We start from the raw sequence: 18,003 nt of genomic DNA on the forward strand, positions 1-18,003 counted from the left end.
TACCACAGGCATTTTGTCACTTTGCTCTCAACCCCCCATCATTACATGTTGGATATTTGGGGGTAGTGTTTAAGGCATCATTTCAAAGACTGAGATTTATAAATGCAGATTAAAGTTCTCCATCCCAGTGCTTTTTATTTCACAAATACCTGGCTGCCAGCTGGGACAGGCTGCACTGAAATTCCACACGAGGAATGCCTTATGGAATTGCAGGACATGAGTTGGACAAGTGCCACTTGTCTCAAAAAGAATTCCAGCTCTAAAGGTATTTCCTATACTCTGCCTGATCTAAGATATTTAGGTAAACATTCTGGATATTTAAAGGAAGAGCTGTAAAATGATTTGCCAACTTAAATGCATAAAGTCTTCTACCTGTAGGAAGCATTAGGTGGCATGGACATAAACTGATAGTTTATGTCATTGATTTTACAGCTCTCTTTCAGATTAAAACCTAAAGGTTTTCAGCACACAGACTGTAACCTTAATCCAGAAGGCAGGAATATTTAAGTGAAAAAATTAATACTTGTCCTTTTTATTTATGCAGTTCTACCCTTACTCCAAAACTTTACTGAAAAAATTCCAGATACTATCAGAAGTAAAATAAACAAAGGAGAACATAGACGCCTGTTGAATGAGGATCAGAAAAAGTACAAAGGGAGCTGTGCCACTCTCACTTCAATTTCACAAGTCCTGTAACAACAAAGCCCTGGAACAAGACAGGAGCTTCCACTGACTCGTAAAGTCAGCTTAAAGAACACTTGGACACAACTGAGACAACACAGCTGGTTTTTTATGCTGCTCTGCAAAGTCAGACAGGACGAAAAGGAAAAGCATTTGCTGGAGTGTCTGATGAAGTCTCTAAAGCTCTCTTTCCTTGGGGACCAATGCTTCCTCTAGCTCAAAGGTGTCTGATCTACTTGCTTCATTTGCAAATAAAATTTTAAAAAATAATGCAATGTTTACACAATGAAGACCTGGAAGCAGAACTGTATTTTCATATGTTCTTTATCTGTACAGTATATTGAGTAACACAAGGAGAGAGAGCAAACCTCTTGATAACATTTTTCTGGACAGTTTATCACTGGATTTTTCCTTTTCTGATTCATCTTTTGCAGGTTTTTCTTCTTTTTCAAAAGACTGTGACAACTGGATCTGAATTTTCTCCTGTCAAAAAGTAAAAATCAGTCACCACACAAATTATTTCAAACAGTACCTGCAGGAGAATTGTTCTGTACTATATTACCTGCAAAATAATAAAGCAACAACAAAAAAATTGTTTACATATTCTTTCTGATTCCGCATGTGCTCCATGTTACCACACAATGAAATTATTTATCAGTAAATCAGAGTGTACAAAGAAGGCATAGAAAGGATCACAGACATTTTAGAATTTACACACACTTCCAGGCCCTGAATGCTATTGCAAATGAGATCAAAGTATCTTACTCCATCCATGTAAGAAAATATTCTGGTTTTTCAGATGTATAGATTTTATATGGCCTCTATATTTTTAAGTCATGTCTCATCCACAATGTTTTTTCCTCCCCATTCTTCACAGTTCTTCACTGTAAAAGCTTGTTTCAAGTTTCGATTTGCTTCATACCAAGAAAAAACAAAACAAAACAAAACAAAAATTTCTATCTAAGGCCCGCATTTCCAGATCCACAAAAAGGGGAAATATTTACAGTACAATAATACAAGGCAAAGTCTGCAGACCTGTCATCAAGGCTTAGTTTCATATCTTCCTGTGTATTTTGATAGAGTAGCTTTGTGTGCAATCACCTCAAAATCTGTGGTTTTATACCAGTAGGTGAAGTATTACAAAACCTGTTTCTCAAATACAGCAAAAAGTTTCCCTCTGAAATTAGTGACATAATGGTCCCCTAAATACCCAGAACAGTGCAAGACTTCAGTTTGTTTTTCATGCCCCTTTACTGTTTCAGGAGGTTGTCAGTGGAGGACCAACACATTTCAGACAACCAGAGCCAAGGAGTTTGGGAGCAATGGAGTCACCATGCCTGAGGGACTCCCACGGGAGCAGTGGTCAAGTCCTGTCAGAACCAGACTCCCCTGTCACCTTTTAACTCCTTCAAATGACAGTTCTGCTCCCCCAGATGCCAGCTGAGTCCATGCTGTCACCTCCACATTCCTGACAACATCTAATCCTTCCCAATCCAGAGAACTGCCCCTCATGCACTCACTCCTGCCTATCCCTCTTCTGTCCTGCACCTTAATCCTTTCCCACACAAGTCCTCACTCTTCCCTTGACCCCCTTCTTAACCACATCCAGACTCTTGCTCTAAGCTCTGCTCTTGTGTCACTGCACAGCCTTGATCTCACCCATGGAATGCAGCCAGAGTTAAATTTAGCCAGGATCCACCAGGCTGTTCACGTGCCCAGTTTGCAGCCACTCCTGCCTGTGCAGGCACAGGGGGAGCCCTGCACCACCCAGGCTTTGCCCAACAGGAGTTCCCATCTGCAGATCTGGGGCCACAACTTTTTCAAATGAGGGAAAGACAGTCACTGGGAGTTTTATCAGCTCTCCCTTTCATTATGACTGTTTCCCAAATAAATGTTCCAATTAAACTTCCTAATTCATGAACACCGACTAAAAAAAACAACTCAGTGTCAATGAAGCCTTCTCAGGTTTGGACAGGATCTATAAGCACATCTGAAAAATACCATTCCCAGTCACCAGCAAGGAACTCTCTCATCTGATTCTTTCCTATCTTGAGAATTCACTTGGCTACAAACCTTAAGGAGTCCAGAACAAGTCTTTGCATTCCTTGCCTCATAAACCTGTAGGTAATTCAAATGAGCAATTGATCTGTCACTACAAAATGCTCTATACTCACCATTCACCAAGTAGCTGCGTAACCTTTATGTGAGAAAGAAATTGTTCCTGACTTGGATCCACCACTGTGTTATCCTCCATGTTACAACAGCACTCTACAAAACTATCAGTAAATTAAGGAAATTTTCATTGTCTGATGTTTCTTCACTGGAAAAGTGACTGCAACTTCTAAACTCATTTCAAGTAATGCACACAGCAATAGTTTAGTCAAAGGATCTCAGCAAGTAATCATTTTCATACTTCCTTCCCCAACAAGAGCTAAAAAAAGGAATCACCATCTGAACAGCCAGTTCTGCTACTACCACCAGCTCTACTTCAAAGTGTGATACACCAGAACTGGGTACCAAAGGGCACTTTCTTGTGATTTCGTGCTATAAAAACTGTAGCATCTAATTAAATATGACCTACTTGACTGGAAAGCTGCTGAAAAATCTTTTAACTTCTCTTCCCCTATAAAACTCTCTTAATCCTACCTCATATGCAGCAGGCCTCTGCTGGCATTTGGACTGACTTGCCCTAACTCTGATCACCCATTCCAAGACCTCATTGTAGAAGAGGAAATTGTCACCAAATTTTGATTAAACAAGAAAAAGCCGAACAAACAGGAAAATGTCCCAAACCATCAAAACCTGATAAATCCTGCCAGCTTAACACATTTGGGAAAAAGGTAAGAATATATCTCAAAGGCCTACATGCTGAGGCTGGGCTTTCTACCAGAAAAACCAACATAAGTCAATAGAAACTAACATTACATCCCCTTGCCTTCTCCTCCCACTCCCTCTCCATTGGGCTATTTTACTCTGCTTAGAAAGTTCAACCTTTTGAAGATTTATTTACCTGTTATTCATAATAACAACTGTTTTCATTCATATGAAAACAGCTCTTCCTTAGAAAGGGCTGAACTAGATCACCCTTTGCTAGTGCTTGTACTTTGTATTGGAAAGTAGAGTCAGAACAACCTGATGTTTACATAAATGATGGCAAGAGAATATAGAGTTAGTGTTACAATGATAAAAGATCAAACATATCACAGTTATGCTCTTCCTCTCACAATAAAATTGTAAGCTCATACTTTCACAGTACCTTTTAGTAAAGGGCTGCCAGTGCTTTTTAACAAGTATCAAAAACAAGCAAGGCTCTTATCTAGGTTTCCCAGGAAGAAGCAGTATCTTCCTTCATGTTGCAATTGAAAATAGAAACATAGATCAGAAAACAAATTCATCTGCTTGAGACAATTTATTTGGTCTGTCACCCTCTTCCATCACAGCCTTCTGAGGAGAAGCAACCAGTGGTGCCTTGCTGAGTGCCTCCTGCATCCACCTGTATCAGGAATTTCACCCTGCTAGAGCTGCTGGTGTGGAGGGGTGACTCATGAACAATCACAGACAACACCACGGAGTTATCCCCAAATTCACACTATCACCATCAACATCATCCTGAATTTAATCTGTCTTGTGTCTTAAAACTAAACTGGAAGCCACTTTTTAGTTGCAATCAGAGATACAGTGAAACAGCGACTCTTCCAGGAAGGAGGAGCATCAGAGGTGATTCTCCTGCTGCAGAGACACCTCTGAAGGCAGGCTCTTCCTTCTCCAAGCCACTGGACCTCCCACACATCCCAAGCACAATTTATGCTTCAGAGTATGGGGCTGGAGGCATATTGGTCCCTATTGCAGCAGCTGATTGGCACATATGAAGAGCTCTCCCATGCTTTCCCAAAGATAGCTTGGGAAAGGAGGGAAAATGGGTGAAGAAATTGCCTGTGTGAGTTGTTACAGAGGGCCATGGGAGACCTGTGCCCCACAGGATTGCACTCCAGCATCACAACTTGTAACAGATTCCCACTTCCAACTCTCCAACACATTTCTCTGCCCTCCAGGGAAGAACTAAATTTGTTCTAGCAATCATTCTTTGCACAGCTATTGGGATTCATAAGCCATTTCTTCTACATTACTACTTCCAAAGAAAACTCAGAGCTAGCTCTAATTTTGTTCTTAAGGCAATCTGCTTTCTGGTATTCCTTTTGTACAAACTTACATTATCACACAATCCAATTCATTCTGCAGAACCAGCCTTGACATCCCTCCTGCTGCTCCAAGGACTCCTTTCAAGGGCCACCTGGCAGCACAGAGCTAGGGACAGATTCCCAGAGGACTCAGCCACAAACACCACCTGATAAATGTCTGACTTTAAACCATTCAACACAGGGTCTCATGTAGTGCTGGAGGTTGGAAAATCCTAATGCCTCTTATGCTGGAAATATACCACTCATGATCAGTCCACCAAATCAAGTTTCTGTCTTCTTCTAATTTGCTACAGTGACTGACAAAGTTAAACCCCACTGCTTCAGACTGAACAACTCAGCCTGACCAGATCTCTCAGTCTATTTTGTTATCTTATGGGAAACATCACAAAAGCTGTAAATCACTGTAAACATCAATAACTCTTCTGTTGGCTTTTAATCCTTTACTCTGCAACCTATTCCAGACTGGCTTAGATTTTCATCATGGTAGCAGGCCCAGTTTGTGAATTCCTTTAGTCAACACTTCAAATTCTGGTATATTAATAAAAGCCTACTAAATACTATTTTCTTATTTTTCCAAAGGAACAAAAGCCCCGCAAACCTGGAGGGTTTCAGTCGAAACCTACTGTTTCAGTATCAAAAAATTTTAATTAGCTTGACAAAAACCTACATGAGCTCTCAATGTCCATCTTTTCTCAGAAGTGAATTACCACCTCCCCAGCAAAACCCCCTCACATCCTGCTTTCTACTGCTTCCTTCTTAACCAAAGGCAGACTTTTCACAAAAGCACAGTTTAGAAGCTTTTCAATAACAGCAAAGGCCCATTTCTGTTTTGATAGGCATGAACAAACCCAGCATTTTGATGGGCCTCACTCATGCACAGAACTAAAGTCAGCAGCAGGGTTTTGTTCTGAAAATACAGACTGGCATAGAGGTAAAGTCAGGAAACATGGATTTTGTTTAAATTCTCCAAAGTAATTTTACGTATTTTGTTCAGCATGTAGGAATTTCTGGAAGTGTGTTCAATAATTTTAATAGATTAATTCAGATATACCTCACGCAGGTATTACAGAGCTACCAGCAACTGGAACTAATATGCAGAAATTCAGTTACAACACCAGAAATCACAACTGTTTCCATTTTCAAAATGTACAAAGACAATAAATTAGGCTCCATACTAATCACAATGTTTCTGTCTTACTAATTGCAGATGGCACTTAAGCAGTTTAAGAGTCACTCAAGTGCACTGTTGGACTAACAAGTTAAAAGAACTGACAACCCCCCTCTTTATACCCACAGATATCAACTAGTATAGCTCAGAAAAAACAAAGCAGCAAATTCTGCATCTCATCACCTCTATTAGATCAGTAGTAAAAAAAAAAAAAAAAAAAATTAAAACCAGATGGTATCCACATATTTAAAGAATACCCAACACACTTTCTTTTGAACAAGAAGTTACTTGAAATAGTTCCAGAAACTTCAGTAAGGTGATTTTTACCTGGAGGTCCTGGGATATTTCAGCTGTGGGAGGTGGTGGATATTCTTCACATACAGCAAGGCTCCGAACTAACTTTAACTTTGTGTTTGACTAAAGGAAAGTATGTAAAATTAACATCTATGGCTTATAAAAGATAATATAAATATACCATAAGCCGTTATTTTTTTCATTCATTATATGAAAAACAAAATGGCTGAAAACAGCATTTTTCATGTTTTCAATAGAATAAATAATTCCCTTTAGAATGAAAATACCCAAGCAATTGCAGCTTTTGAAGGCACTACCAGCACAATAGAGCACATCTAAAGAAAAGTAAATAAAATATTGGGAAAGTGTTTCTCTCCGTAACAATAAAAAGCCACCAAAAATATAAAGGCAAATCACAAAAGCAAACAACTAGGCAAGACAAAAATCCAACAGAATAAAACAAAGCTACAATGCCAAAAAATAAAACTAAAGGCACTTTCCACAAAGTAACGAAGCTGCACCAAGCATGAAGGGCTCCCTTCGCATGCCAGCACGCCGGGCTACCGTACCTTGGACCTTTTGGCCGTCTGTCCAAAGGACTGCGCTGGCCGCTGGCGACAGGCACAACAGAGAAGGGGTACATTAGCTCAGGGGCACAAGTTTGTTAATGCACAAGGCTGTACAAGAGAAAGCTTTGACAGTTAGCACTGATACGGGCAGATCTGGGAAAGGAACAGCAGGTGCTTTGGGCTGACAGATTCGGAGCTCTCCCACTTTCATCAGGCTTGTCCTTGATTTCCTTTCTTCATTTATCAACAAGAGATATCAGAGCACTTTTACAGGAACCAAGCATTATCCTTGTTCAGTGGCATCTGAGCACTTCACTCCCTCAGCCAGCTCTCAGCTACACTTTCAATTCTTGTTTCCTAATTTCCTTGGCAACATGACATGGTTTTCATAAATTTTCTTCCTATTCCTGAAACCTACCTAGAAAAATTATATTAAAAAAAGGAAGGCATTGCCTCTACCAAGGGAGCAGATAGCAGATGATAACCTATCATAAGCAGCTGAAAACATGTGGGGTTTTTTTCTTTCATCTTGGGACCTATACAAATATATTTTAAAATGGGCTACTGATCTTTATTTTTCTCTTTCATTTAGTAATTTACTATGACTTAATATACTTTTTCTCCTCCCAGAGCCATTTTAGTAACTTATGCAATAATTTGCTTTTTCCTCCCAAAGCCCTTCTTCTATTACAATTCTTCCTTAAAAAACAATTACCAGGCTTTTACTACAAGTATGCATAGCTGAAAGGTACATTTGAATCAACAAAAGCATTTAACGATTTGTTAACTGCATAGTTAAAACTAACTCAACCCTCAGCGCAGGTAGCACAAAAATAGAAACATTTAGAGTGGCATCACATAATTTAAGTACTGGTTTCCCTGGAGAACTAAAACTGATGAATAGACAAGCTTTTAACAGAACAGGTTTTAGTGAGCACAGGCCTAATATTTGTAAGGAGAAATTAACATCAGTAATGCAATTTCAAATGTTGTTTAATAGACAATATTTCCTCCTCTAAAAAGGAAACTGAACAGAAACTCCAATGGAAAACTCCATGAAGGCAGCTTTCCTTGCCTTAGCTCACAGGAGATGTCTATCAAGTGCCTGAACTTAGCAGGGCATATAACATCACTAAAAAGAAACCTCACCTACAGCAAAGAGCTCAACCATGTAAAGGCAGCACTGCTTTTTCTCTCATTTTCCTCAAATCCCACATGTCTATTTTGGATGTTGCACCAGCTTAGCTGAAGAGCAGCAGAAGGGGAGCTCACTTCACTATGTAACAGAATTTTAAATAGCTGCACTGAAAACTAACTGAACTCACCACCAGCTTTTTAAAGGAAGCTTGCTGAGATTTTGAACAGCAGAGAGAGTTCAAATGCTTTCATACCTGGAACCATTCAGACTCTGAGTTTTACTGTTTCCATACCTGGAACCACACAGAGACTTTGAGTTTTTCTGTTACATGCAAAATATGTTTTCCTTTCCATCATCTCCTCTGAAAGCATTCCTTGCATTCTGAAAGCTGGCACTGCATATCCCTGGCAAAGTTTCTGTTACACCAAGCTACTAAATTTCAAAACCTGGATGATTTCTCAAGCTCCTATCAATTACTCCAGCCTCAATCAGCTTAGGTGTGTTCAAATCAAGTAGTGCAAATTTAAAGTCACATCAGGACTGTCAGCGGAGTCCTCAGTTCACTGTCAAAAGGCAAAAGAATCTATACTCGGGCAATTGTTTATCTTTTGCAAAATTTTGCAAGCTTTGGAGCCAGTACATCAGCCAGAAGAATGTAGGGAAGCAAACACCCCAGATCCAGATTTGAGGGGGAAGAAGAGGGAATTCAACCCAGTTATACAGGACATTGAGCTACTGCTCGCTAATTAGATAAGTCACACATATTTCAGTTATTTTTAAAAGTGATTTAAAAAAAAAGAGGAAGAAATGGCTGCTGGGACTAAACACCAATAATATTGGGGAGAGATGGAGGGCCACTGTAAGAGGGAGGTTTTTCTTCACACATGAGACAAGTAAAACACCACCCATCATATTCAAACTTCTCATCTAGAAACAACTGCCCTGTCCAACACTCCTGTGATAGATGTGGACTCCTGGCTTCCCTGTGTGACTTTAAGGATGTCAGCACGAAATCCCAGTCCCCAAGACCCAGCTGTGACTGTGAGCAGTAAGCACCACACACATGTCAGGTGAGAAGCACTGTAACAAAGCTGGTGGGGCCAGGCTGCAGGGACGGCTCAGGTGAGCACAGCCCAATGGTGCAAGGTCTGCCCTGGAAGTACAAACCTCAAATTCCTCTGACACCACCAGCAACTGCATTCTCAGAGCTTGGAGATGGGAGGGTACAATCCAATGATTCCTTTCTTGGACAAAACCACACTGACAGAGGATGACACCACTTCCACTGTAATTCTAGAAGAGCAGGAAGCCAACGCACACTGTAGCTGTTAATGCACATTTTCTCTCTTTTCAGGCCCATGAGTTTTATCTCTGTCCTAATTTCTCTGCATTTATGAAGTTTTGCTCCTACAGAACATCTTTATGTTCCCCATTTGTGAAAAATAATTTCTAGCTCATTTAGAATATGCAATCCTTGGTGAGTGCAAATTAGGCAATTTCTTTATATTTGCAGCTCTCAAAGACTTTCACTGCCTTAAGAAAACACTGTGTTAATGAAAGCCCTATTTATAGTCATTATGGGCAGGATTTCAAGACAGTGTTTAAAAGCAAGTATTCCCAATAATTGCATAATGAAAATAATGATTAGGTTCTTGCCTTTGATAAAACCCCACCAACACAACTCTTAAGACCAGCGACTATGCTACATTTCCAACTGCAAAATAAAAAGGGAAGTAAAACAGCCTTTATCAAAAACATATAAATAACCAGGTTTTCAGTAGGAGTATTTGCCTACTTTATTTCTTCCTAAGTACCTCACCAGATCACATATTCTAAATGCAAAGTAAAGATCTGGAGCTGTTACATGCCTTCCTCTATCATCACTGTGCTGTCTAAACAAGCTGGATAAAAACAGGTCAGGCACAAGATGGCAAACTCAGACGTGTGAAAGGTTTTGTGAGAAGGGGTTTTATTTCTGAAGTACCATTTGGGCATTTCTGAGGATAGGCACAACATGACAAACCTCAACAAAGAGTGTTCTAAGGACATTCAGTTTTTTACCTTCCTGCAAAATTAGTCTCAATTTTAAATCCAGTCAAGTGCTGCAGTCCCAAGAACCATGGATAGCTTTGGAATGCTGAGGGAAAGAACAGTATGGTCCACGGTTACTTTCTGTCCTGCATTAGTGAGCAGTGACAGCAATTTTCCATGACACAGTAGAGGATGACTGATGGAAAAATTGTTTCACCCTTGGACATGGAGTCAGCTCAAGAATAAGAGAATCTGCCCAATCATTTACTTATTCAAAAGCATTACATCCCATATTTTGGAGACAAAGACAGGTAAATCCTGGCAAGACCAATACAGCTGGGCAAGAGGTATAAAAAGACTTCAGAGTGAACTTCAGCTGTGAAACAGAGAGGGAAGCTCAAGGTGTATGTTAATATGGAAGGAAGATACTTGCAGGAAGAGAGATGTCAAATTGCTACGTAAAAAAAAAAAAAAATCTAATTGCCCCAAAGGACAAGGATATCTGCTTAATTAGCATAAAAGAAAATCAGAATTACACTCATTTAACACAACATTTACCTTGCCTTTATCATACAGTAGATGGGTACAACCCTGCACTCATGCCATGAGGGGTTTTTGGGTTTTAAAACAGAAGTCTTTCTAATAATAAACATAAGGGACTGTCTTGCAGATAAATCCAGGATCTTTAATTTCTTGTCAATATTTCCTGCAGCTTTGTCCTTACAGTGGATGACACTGTCTCACCACACAGAGACAGAGGCAACACAGACCCTGTATCCCAGTTACTTCTGAATTCATTGGTTGGCACCTGGCCTGGGTAAGATGAACAGGTAGGAGACAAGTGACTGGTGAACCAAAACTCTTTTGATCACAAAATCCACCATAGTGCTGATGTGCACATGACTTCTGTGAAAATACTTTTCACAAAAGTGCCTCTTGTCTCCAGTGCCATTTAAATGACACTTGAACCTCACTGCAAATATGCCAGTTTAGAAATGTTCTTTGTATCAGTAACACTACTTTTGCACTTAAAAAAATGGGGAGTGCTGGCCATGTACTCTAAGTAGGTATTTTCCTCATTCACATTGTACCTCCAACATCAGACACAGCAGCCAATCAGTTATAAATGCACAACTTCCAAATAATCTGGAATTTACAACCACAGTTGCATTTCAAAATACAACCATCAGTTTCTGAACTGTGTTGTTCCAGAAACATGCCTGAATTCAATGGCCCATGATGGAACGTTTTGCATGAACCTATCTGATCATTCAGAATCCATTCATAAGAGCATACAGTAATGGAAAGAAGGTGTAACTAAGATCAAAGTTGATGATGGGACATGGTTAGATGACCTACTCGATAAATTGAGCATTAAATTAATCATTGAGCATTCCATTGATGGAATGTCAAGTTCAGACATGTTTCTTCCTTGGCTGTAAAGAACCCAAAAATGAAGTGATAACTACTGAGGAATGTGACTGTAGTTTGTCAGTAGGTACCAAATCTATTCTGCCTGCAGGGAGGAGAGCCAAACCCAACCCCCACACAACCCCAATGACCAACCCATCCTCTGAAGCACTCAGTTAGTAAACTGAAGTACACAATAAATTCCAGTAAGTTTCTGATAATCTTTTCTAACATTTGTCAGCAAATTCTCTGCTCTTTTTCCCACCACACAGTAACATTTAACCTGCACTTAATGACAAGTACTATGTCCACTGAAATTTCATCTAACTGTTTAACCATCCGTTAGATAAAAATTTTCAGAATACTACTGTTCCACAAGGGTTTTTTTACTACGGACAACCCCAAATTTTTGTTTTGTATTTTAGCATTAAACATGCTTTAAATGGGAAATCCTCAAATATGAGGCTTATATATTTGCACTGGCAGCCTCCACAGTACAAGTGACATTAACTTCTGCAGGTGTTGCAAGGGGCTTGCTCACAGTAGCCAGGTTCCATTTGGTAACTGTCTTCCTGCCACTCTGAAAATCTGCATCCTCAGACTCAGAACACTGATGTTACATGAGCAGTTTAATTCAAAACTGAGTCTGATGGAGACTCCAGGACACCACACTAAATGCACTGACAGCAGAGCTGTTTCTATCCAACAGCCTTCACCACACAGAGTCCAGTCCATTTTGTGGATGTGAGATAATCACTTCAGCCACCAGCTCTTGCTCCTGAACAAGCACCCAGCCAAGCCATGAGCCCCCTGCCAGCCCACAGCCCCTGGCAGCACTGGCAGGTTCATTCCTCCGCACTCTGATGAGGCAGCAGCAGTTGTTTGCAGGAAGCCTTATTTCTTACTTGCCACTTGAGTCTCATAGAAATTTCCACACTAAAATTTGTTAAATGAGAAAATGTGAATGAGATTTTTCCAAATTACTGAACTGTATGAAAATAACTAAACCACAGATTAATTTTTAAGGCTCAGTACTAGAATATTCCATTAATTAAAGAAAATACCAGCTCAGCTCTATCTCCCAGCTTTTCAGTAGCAGTTATTTCTCATGTTACAGGAGAAATATTTCAAGGATTTATTTTTTCCATAAAATTATCTATTTACACTGATGCCAGCCTTAATAAAGCCAGCAGATATTAAAGTGTAAAACTATTGTTATTGCAGAGGTCTACAAGATTTATCTGGAAGCAATTTAACACAGAAGATAAAGCTTACTTTACTCAGTGGAATATTGAATTGTTAGTCTTGAACAAAACTACTCCCCAAAGAACCTTTTAGTCAAATCTCAATAGCAAGAATCTAATAAGCTACTGTCCTGTTTTTGCAACCCACAAGAGATCCCTCAGATCCCAATCAGGATTTTTATTAAAAAATTGTTTAGTATTAACCCACAGACACAAAATTCCTATAGACAACAAGAGTTTTTGCCAAACACAAGCTTCTGTGTTTCCTTTTACAAATCTGGCCTGTTTTGTAGGTTGTGTCAGAAATTTTCAGCTGCTTTCCTGAACTCCTCCCCTCATGTCAGCTGCTTACAGTCCTCAGTGACCAGGTGGGCAGCCTCAGCCAGGAGTGAGCTCTCTTGTCCCACACCTAAATCTCAGATTAGATTAAATGTGCTGCCACAAATTCCTAACCTTCCTTATCAGTGTGTTCTCCATTGACACAAGGTATTTTCACACTATTTGCTTTGCCTCCTTCTCACTTGAAATGTGATGCCATAACTTCCTTACAGGTACTTCATTTCTCCCACCTCCAAAAGTCATCCATTTATATGCCTCAGCTTTTCAGTGTGTGCACAAGAAACTGCCTCAGCTTTCCTACCTAAAAGTCACCTACCAAAGCTGTCAAGCAGTGAGGATCAGAGAGGAGAAGGTGCAGGGAGTATCTGCTGCCCACCAAGGCAGGATGATGCTCCCCAGCTCATTCTGCAGGTGGCTGGGGCAGGACCTAGACCTGCTGGCCTCAGGAGCTCTGGATCCCTCTGGCTCTTAGGGATTTGGATTACCTACAGCTGATTACTTCAGCCTTATGCTGAACAGCTCTGCTGGAAAATCTACATCTGAGCCACCTGTAAAGTGCAACAGCTCAAAAACCCTGGGCTGGCCACCCCTGCCCAGGACAGACAATCCTGGCTGAGCTGCAGCACCATGTTCAAAGCAGCAACACAGCACAAACAGCCCAGCTCCAAACTCTGTCTGGATTCAGCAGCTGCAAAAGCCAGCCTGAGTTCATTCCTTGCTCTGCTACAATGAAAGACTTCACATATGCACTCAGGGAAACACAAACATGGGCAAATTGTCTGGTTCCCAGCAAAACCACTCCTCTACTTCACAGAATTAAAAATGACTGAGTCACATTTACATGAGTATAAACAGAGAAGTGGGGCAAAGGAGGAGAGAGGAAGCAATAATCATCATATTTGCTTCCCTGAAACCAACAAAGTCTTCCCCACTGCACCAAAGAAACATACAAGAGGATCAAGAGAATGGACAACAACAAGACACAGACTTATTAAACATGATATACTAGTGAAGAATAAAGTGAAAAGCTTCTTACCGGCATATTGTTTTTGTTATCAGGACAATTTTCATCCTTTTCCACTTGAATCTCTTCCTGACTTCCTGATTTTTTTAGGTTTTCAACTGGGTCTGTATCTTTAAATTCAGCTTCTGAACCCTTCATTGCATCAGTTTCATCTTTTATAGTAAGAATATCAGACATCCTCATTAGAAAAGGTTATTTTAAAATTCTACAAGAAATATGGAACCTTTAGGACAAAGAAAAAGTTAATTATTGAGTAATTTAAGATTAATTAAAAAGCCACCCATACCTAAACAGCTATCCAAAATAAACATGATTTTGCAAAAAGGATCCCCCCTCTATGACACTTTTTTCTGTCTTGTATTAGAAGGAATGATTCTTTTTAAACACTTTTATCAGTGGTCTGTAACAGCAGACATCCACACAAACAAGAATTGAGAGCTACACTCTTGGATAATACTCACAGATTTTCTCTTCCACATTTTAAAAATAAACACCTGAACATTCAGACACTCCAAATCAAACTAGGCTCCAACAGAAACAAGGCAAGATTTTCTCAAAGGAAAAGAAAACTACGTATAGATTTATCTTAAAAGGGCTGGAAGTAAATAGATGAATCATAACACCCCAACTGTGCAAACACTCATAAATTTCATGAACTTTTAAAGTTTCCTTGTTGACAGGTAATAACTGGACAAGTTCTGAATGCAGGAATTATCTTACTACAAACTGTAGCAGAACTAGTCTTAATAAAATTAGGCATTCTCTCAAAAATAACAAAGAAAGAAACAAACAATTAAGTAATTAGGATAACAACCATGGTCAGCAATTACAATTTATAATAATAATTTTAAAAGCTATATAAAGATAACTAATAATTAAACCCAAAATTTTCCATAGGAAATAAGAAACACAACTCCTTGTCATTACTCAGCTACTGCAAGATGTAAAACCAAGGATTTTCCATTTCCTACGAGAAAAAAAGAGTAAGATCTGAATGCCTAAACTCCTTCATAAGAAACAAATAACAATCCAATAGAGTTATGGAAAAGCTTAGTGTTTGATTTAGCACCTGATATGTCCTAGAGTTTGGGGATTGTGGTCTCCCACAAAAATAAAATAGAATAATCCGAAGATCCTTTTCACAGTTGTCAGCCAAGATGTCAGTTGTGATGAACCAGCTGGAATCTGGCAGTAGGAGTCCCATGTCCTTATCCCCAGTGCAGAGTCCTGGACAGAACTGTTTGGTCTTGAATCAGCAAGAACATCCCTTTTGAATGCCTGAAAAAAATCAACAAAGAAAATACATTATACTTTTATTTGCTGTGGAAGGGAAGATGGAACATGATGACACCTAAAAGCTTAAATAGTCATTTTAAGAAAAAACAAGAAAAAAGAAAGAAGAATATTTGTCATATCCATCCTGCTTGCTCTATCTAGCAGCAGTAACAGTTTCATTGGATGTCCAAGACATTTCTGCATTACAGAGTTAACAAGTAGTCATAATAAACATTTTGTTGACATTCCTGAAACTCTGTTTCTATAAACAAGCAGGTATCTTCCCAAAGAGTCTGAAATATGCAGCCCAGCAGGTGTGGAGGAGTAACAGGCCATGAAACTCACAAATGGCTGTCAGCAGAACAGTTTTTCTCTTTGTTGAAGTTAATCATCTATGAGCACAACCCATAAGCCCTATTTTGGGCAACTGCAATCACAGAAGATGGCTTTACTTTATTCAAGAAAATAATTGCCCTGGAATGAAGATTTACACATTTTTGCAAAACTGATGATTTTCCATCTTCCCTCTTTTTCAGAGCTGAGAAATAAGCAACACCACCAACCCCAAGGAAGCATTTGAAGGCCAGGCCAGAGCTCTAAGAGCAGAGCCAGTAGAGCCCTGGGAACACCTGGTGATGCCCAGCTCCTCCTGCTCCCTTGCAGAAGAGATTAAAGCCTGGCTACAACCACTGCTCCAGAGCTGAAAAAACACAGTTTGGTGAGAGATGAGGTACTACAGACATCTGGAGTACTGAAATTTGCTGCAAAGCACAGAAAAGAAAGATAAAAGGTGGGCTATGATTCAGGCCTGGAAGAGATCCTATTTACTGAATCTAATGGAGGGGAAAGGATTAAAGATGAAAGAAAAAACTGGAAATAAAAAGATGCAAAAATGCAACAAAGAATATCCTGGATTGTTGGTTGAGGTGTTTTTTCCAGACAATCCAGATGCTAATATAAAATTTATTAAGAAGCTCAGAACCTTTGCAGTAAACAAAACTTGATTAGTGATGCTGTTTCACTTTGTTGACTGACATGTGATTTTTACAGTATTTAGATAAATGTTAAAAAAATTACAGGCTGAAGACAGCTAAACAAAACCCAAAACATTTATGTCTAGTTGCAAATATAATACTGCAAAGTAAGTGCAATTTAATTACTACTCCCTATACAAATCACAAAATAGTAATGATAATCAAGTTTTTCTTTGGTTCTATCAAATACACTAAGACCTCCTGTCCATTTGCAACACCATTTTAAAAACACATAACAGCATACTCAGAAACCAAAACACAGTCTGCAAATATCCTTGCTTCCCTCGGTCAATCCAGGAAACTGATGCACAAGAAAAGTCCTTGTATTTCCTATGACAAACTAAGTGCAAATTAGTTCATAACTTGTTCTGAACAGATTTTTCCCTGCAGATAGATTTAAAGTCTGCAGATTTGGTGCTAGATATCCTACTGTCAAAGAGACAGAACTGAGGAAAAGCTGTGGAGCTCCAATTCACACAAAAAAATATCTCAACTCAGGGTTCATAGAATGGAGCTATTTTGAGTCAACTGGAATCACCATATGTGCATCTATGAGTAAATGCCAAAGCCTGTGCTTCACACTAGCAGCAAAGCACACAGAATAGAAAGATGAATCTTTGCTTATCTGATTATTTTTTAATAATACCATTCATAGATTCATTGAGATTGGTAATGCAACCGTATGTTTGTGATGCATACCTCTGAGTTTAAGTACTTGGATAACATTCCACCCCTGAAATTTCCTCTAATTCAGCCAATTTTCATAGCTGAGATAATCTGGTTCTAGTTTCTAAACTTCCACAGACTGGATAACAAAAAGATTTAAGGAATTTTACGTGCTGCAGACTGAGTGGGGGAGCAAACCACAGCCCATCCTTATTAATCCCACCTCTTTCACCTCCCCATAAGGTTGGATGTTAATTTCTTGTGTCCCAGGTAGGATAGGTAAAAGGCAAAAAAAAAAAAGCAGGAAGGCAGTCCCTAGGAGCTGCTCTGTTTTTGGGGGAGAAGATACGGTCTCGTAAGCAAACTGATTAACTGAAACAAAATCCCAGCACTGGCTTTACACTGGATTGCAATACAGATCAACATAGTATTTGCAGATTTTAATAGGAGGGACACAAACGAGGTCACAAATGAGGTTCTGCCCTAAAATTATCTAAACCATTGAAAGGACTGAATATTAGGGGCAAAGCATTACCTGGGTTTGCTACAACTAAAAGCTCAAACAGCTCACAACACGTCTCATGAAAGAAAATCTACCAATTCTAGTATCTTTTATAGGTGACAAAAATAGACACCTACTTTAGTAGACAGGAAGTAAAAGGACTTGCATGTAAGAGTGAAGGATAAATGTCATACCTATGTTCTTCACCCTCAGGGCTGCTGTCCCCATCTAAATACTCAGAAGTGAAATGTACATTCTTCTTCATCTCATTAGCAACATTATACCCCAATATTCATCCTAAAATCTGGTAATCCTCTTTCCAAGAAGTGGTCACCACTTTGTCTATGCAGCTACTCTCCCCTTTCAGAGGAAAAAGTGTTATCATCAGCTCTGAGATGATGTCCAGTACTGCACAGACATAAGCTTTGC

General features: G+C 39.4%; 1 protein-coding gene across 9 annotated transcripts in view; it reads right to left on the reverse strand.

The window, feature by feature from the left end:
• R3HDM1 (R3H domain containing 1) overlaps positions 1-15,303 on the reverse strand; it is a 50,340-nt gene extending 35,037 nt beyond the window's left edge. For 7 of the 9 annotated variants that reach the window (XM_084208910.1, XM_084208909.1, XM_084208907.1 and 4 more), the window contains exons 1-4: positions 15,167-15,303; positions 14,110-14,320; positions 6,376-6,465; positions 1,050-1,164 (exon numbers count right to left, since the gene is read on the reverse strand). In XM_084208910.1, the coding sequence (XP_084065036.1) occupies positions 1,050-1,164; positions 6,376-6,465; positions 14,110-14,280 (376 nt within the window). In that variant the 5' untranslated portion in view covers positions 14,281-14,320; positions 15,167-15,303. The remainder of the gene's footprint in view (positions 1-1,049; positions 1,165-6,375; positions 6,466-14,109; positions 14,321-15,166) is intronic. The other 2 variants (XM_084208903.1, XM_084208904.1) reach the window with 2 other exon arrangements.
• Between the last annotated feature and the right edge of the window lie 2,700 nt (positions 15,304-18,003).

This window comes from Fringilla coelebs, assembly GCF_963513975.1.
Source record: "Fringilla coelebs genome assembly, chromosome: 7".
Taxonomy (NCBI): domain Eukaryota; kingdom Metazoa; phylum Chordata; class Aves; order Passeriformes; family Fringillidae; genus Fringilla; species Fringilla coelebs.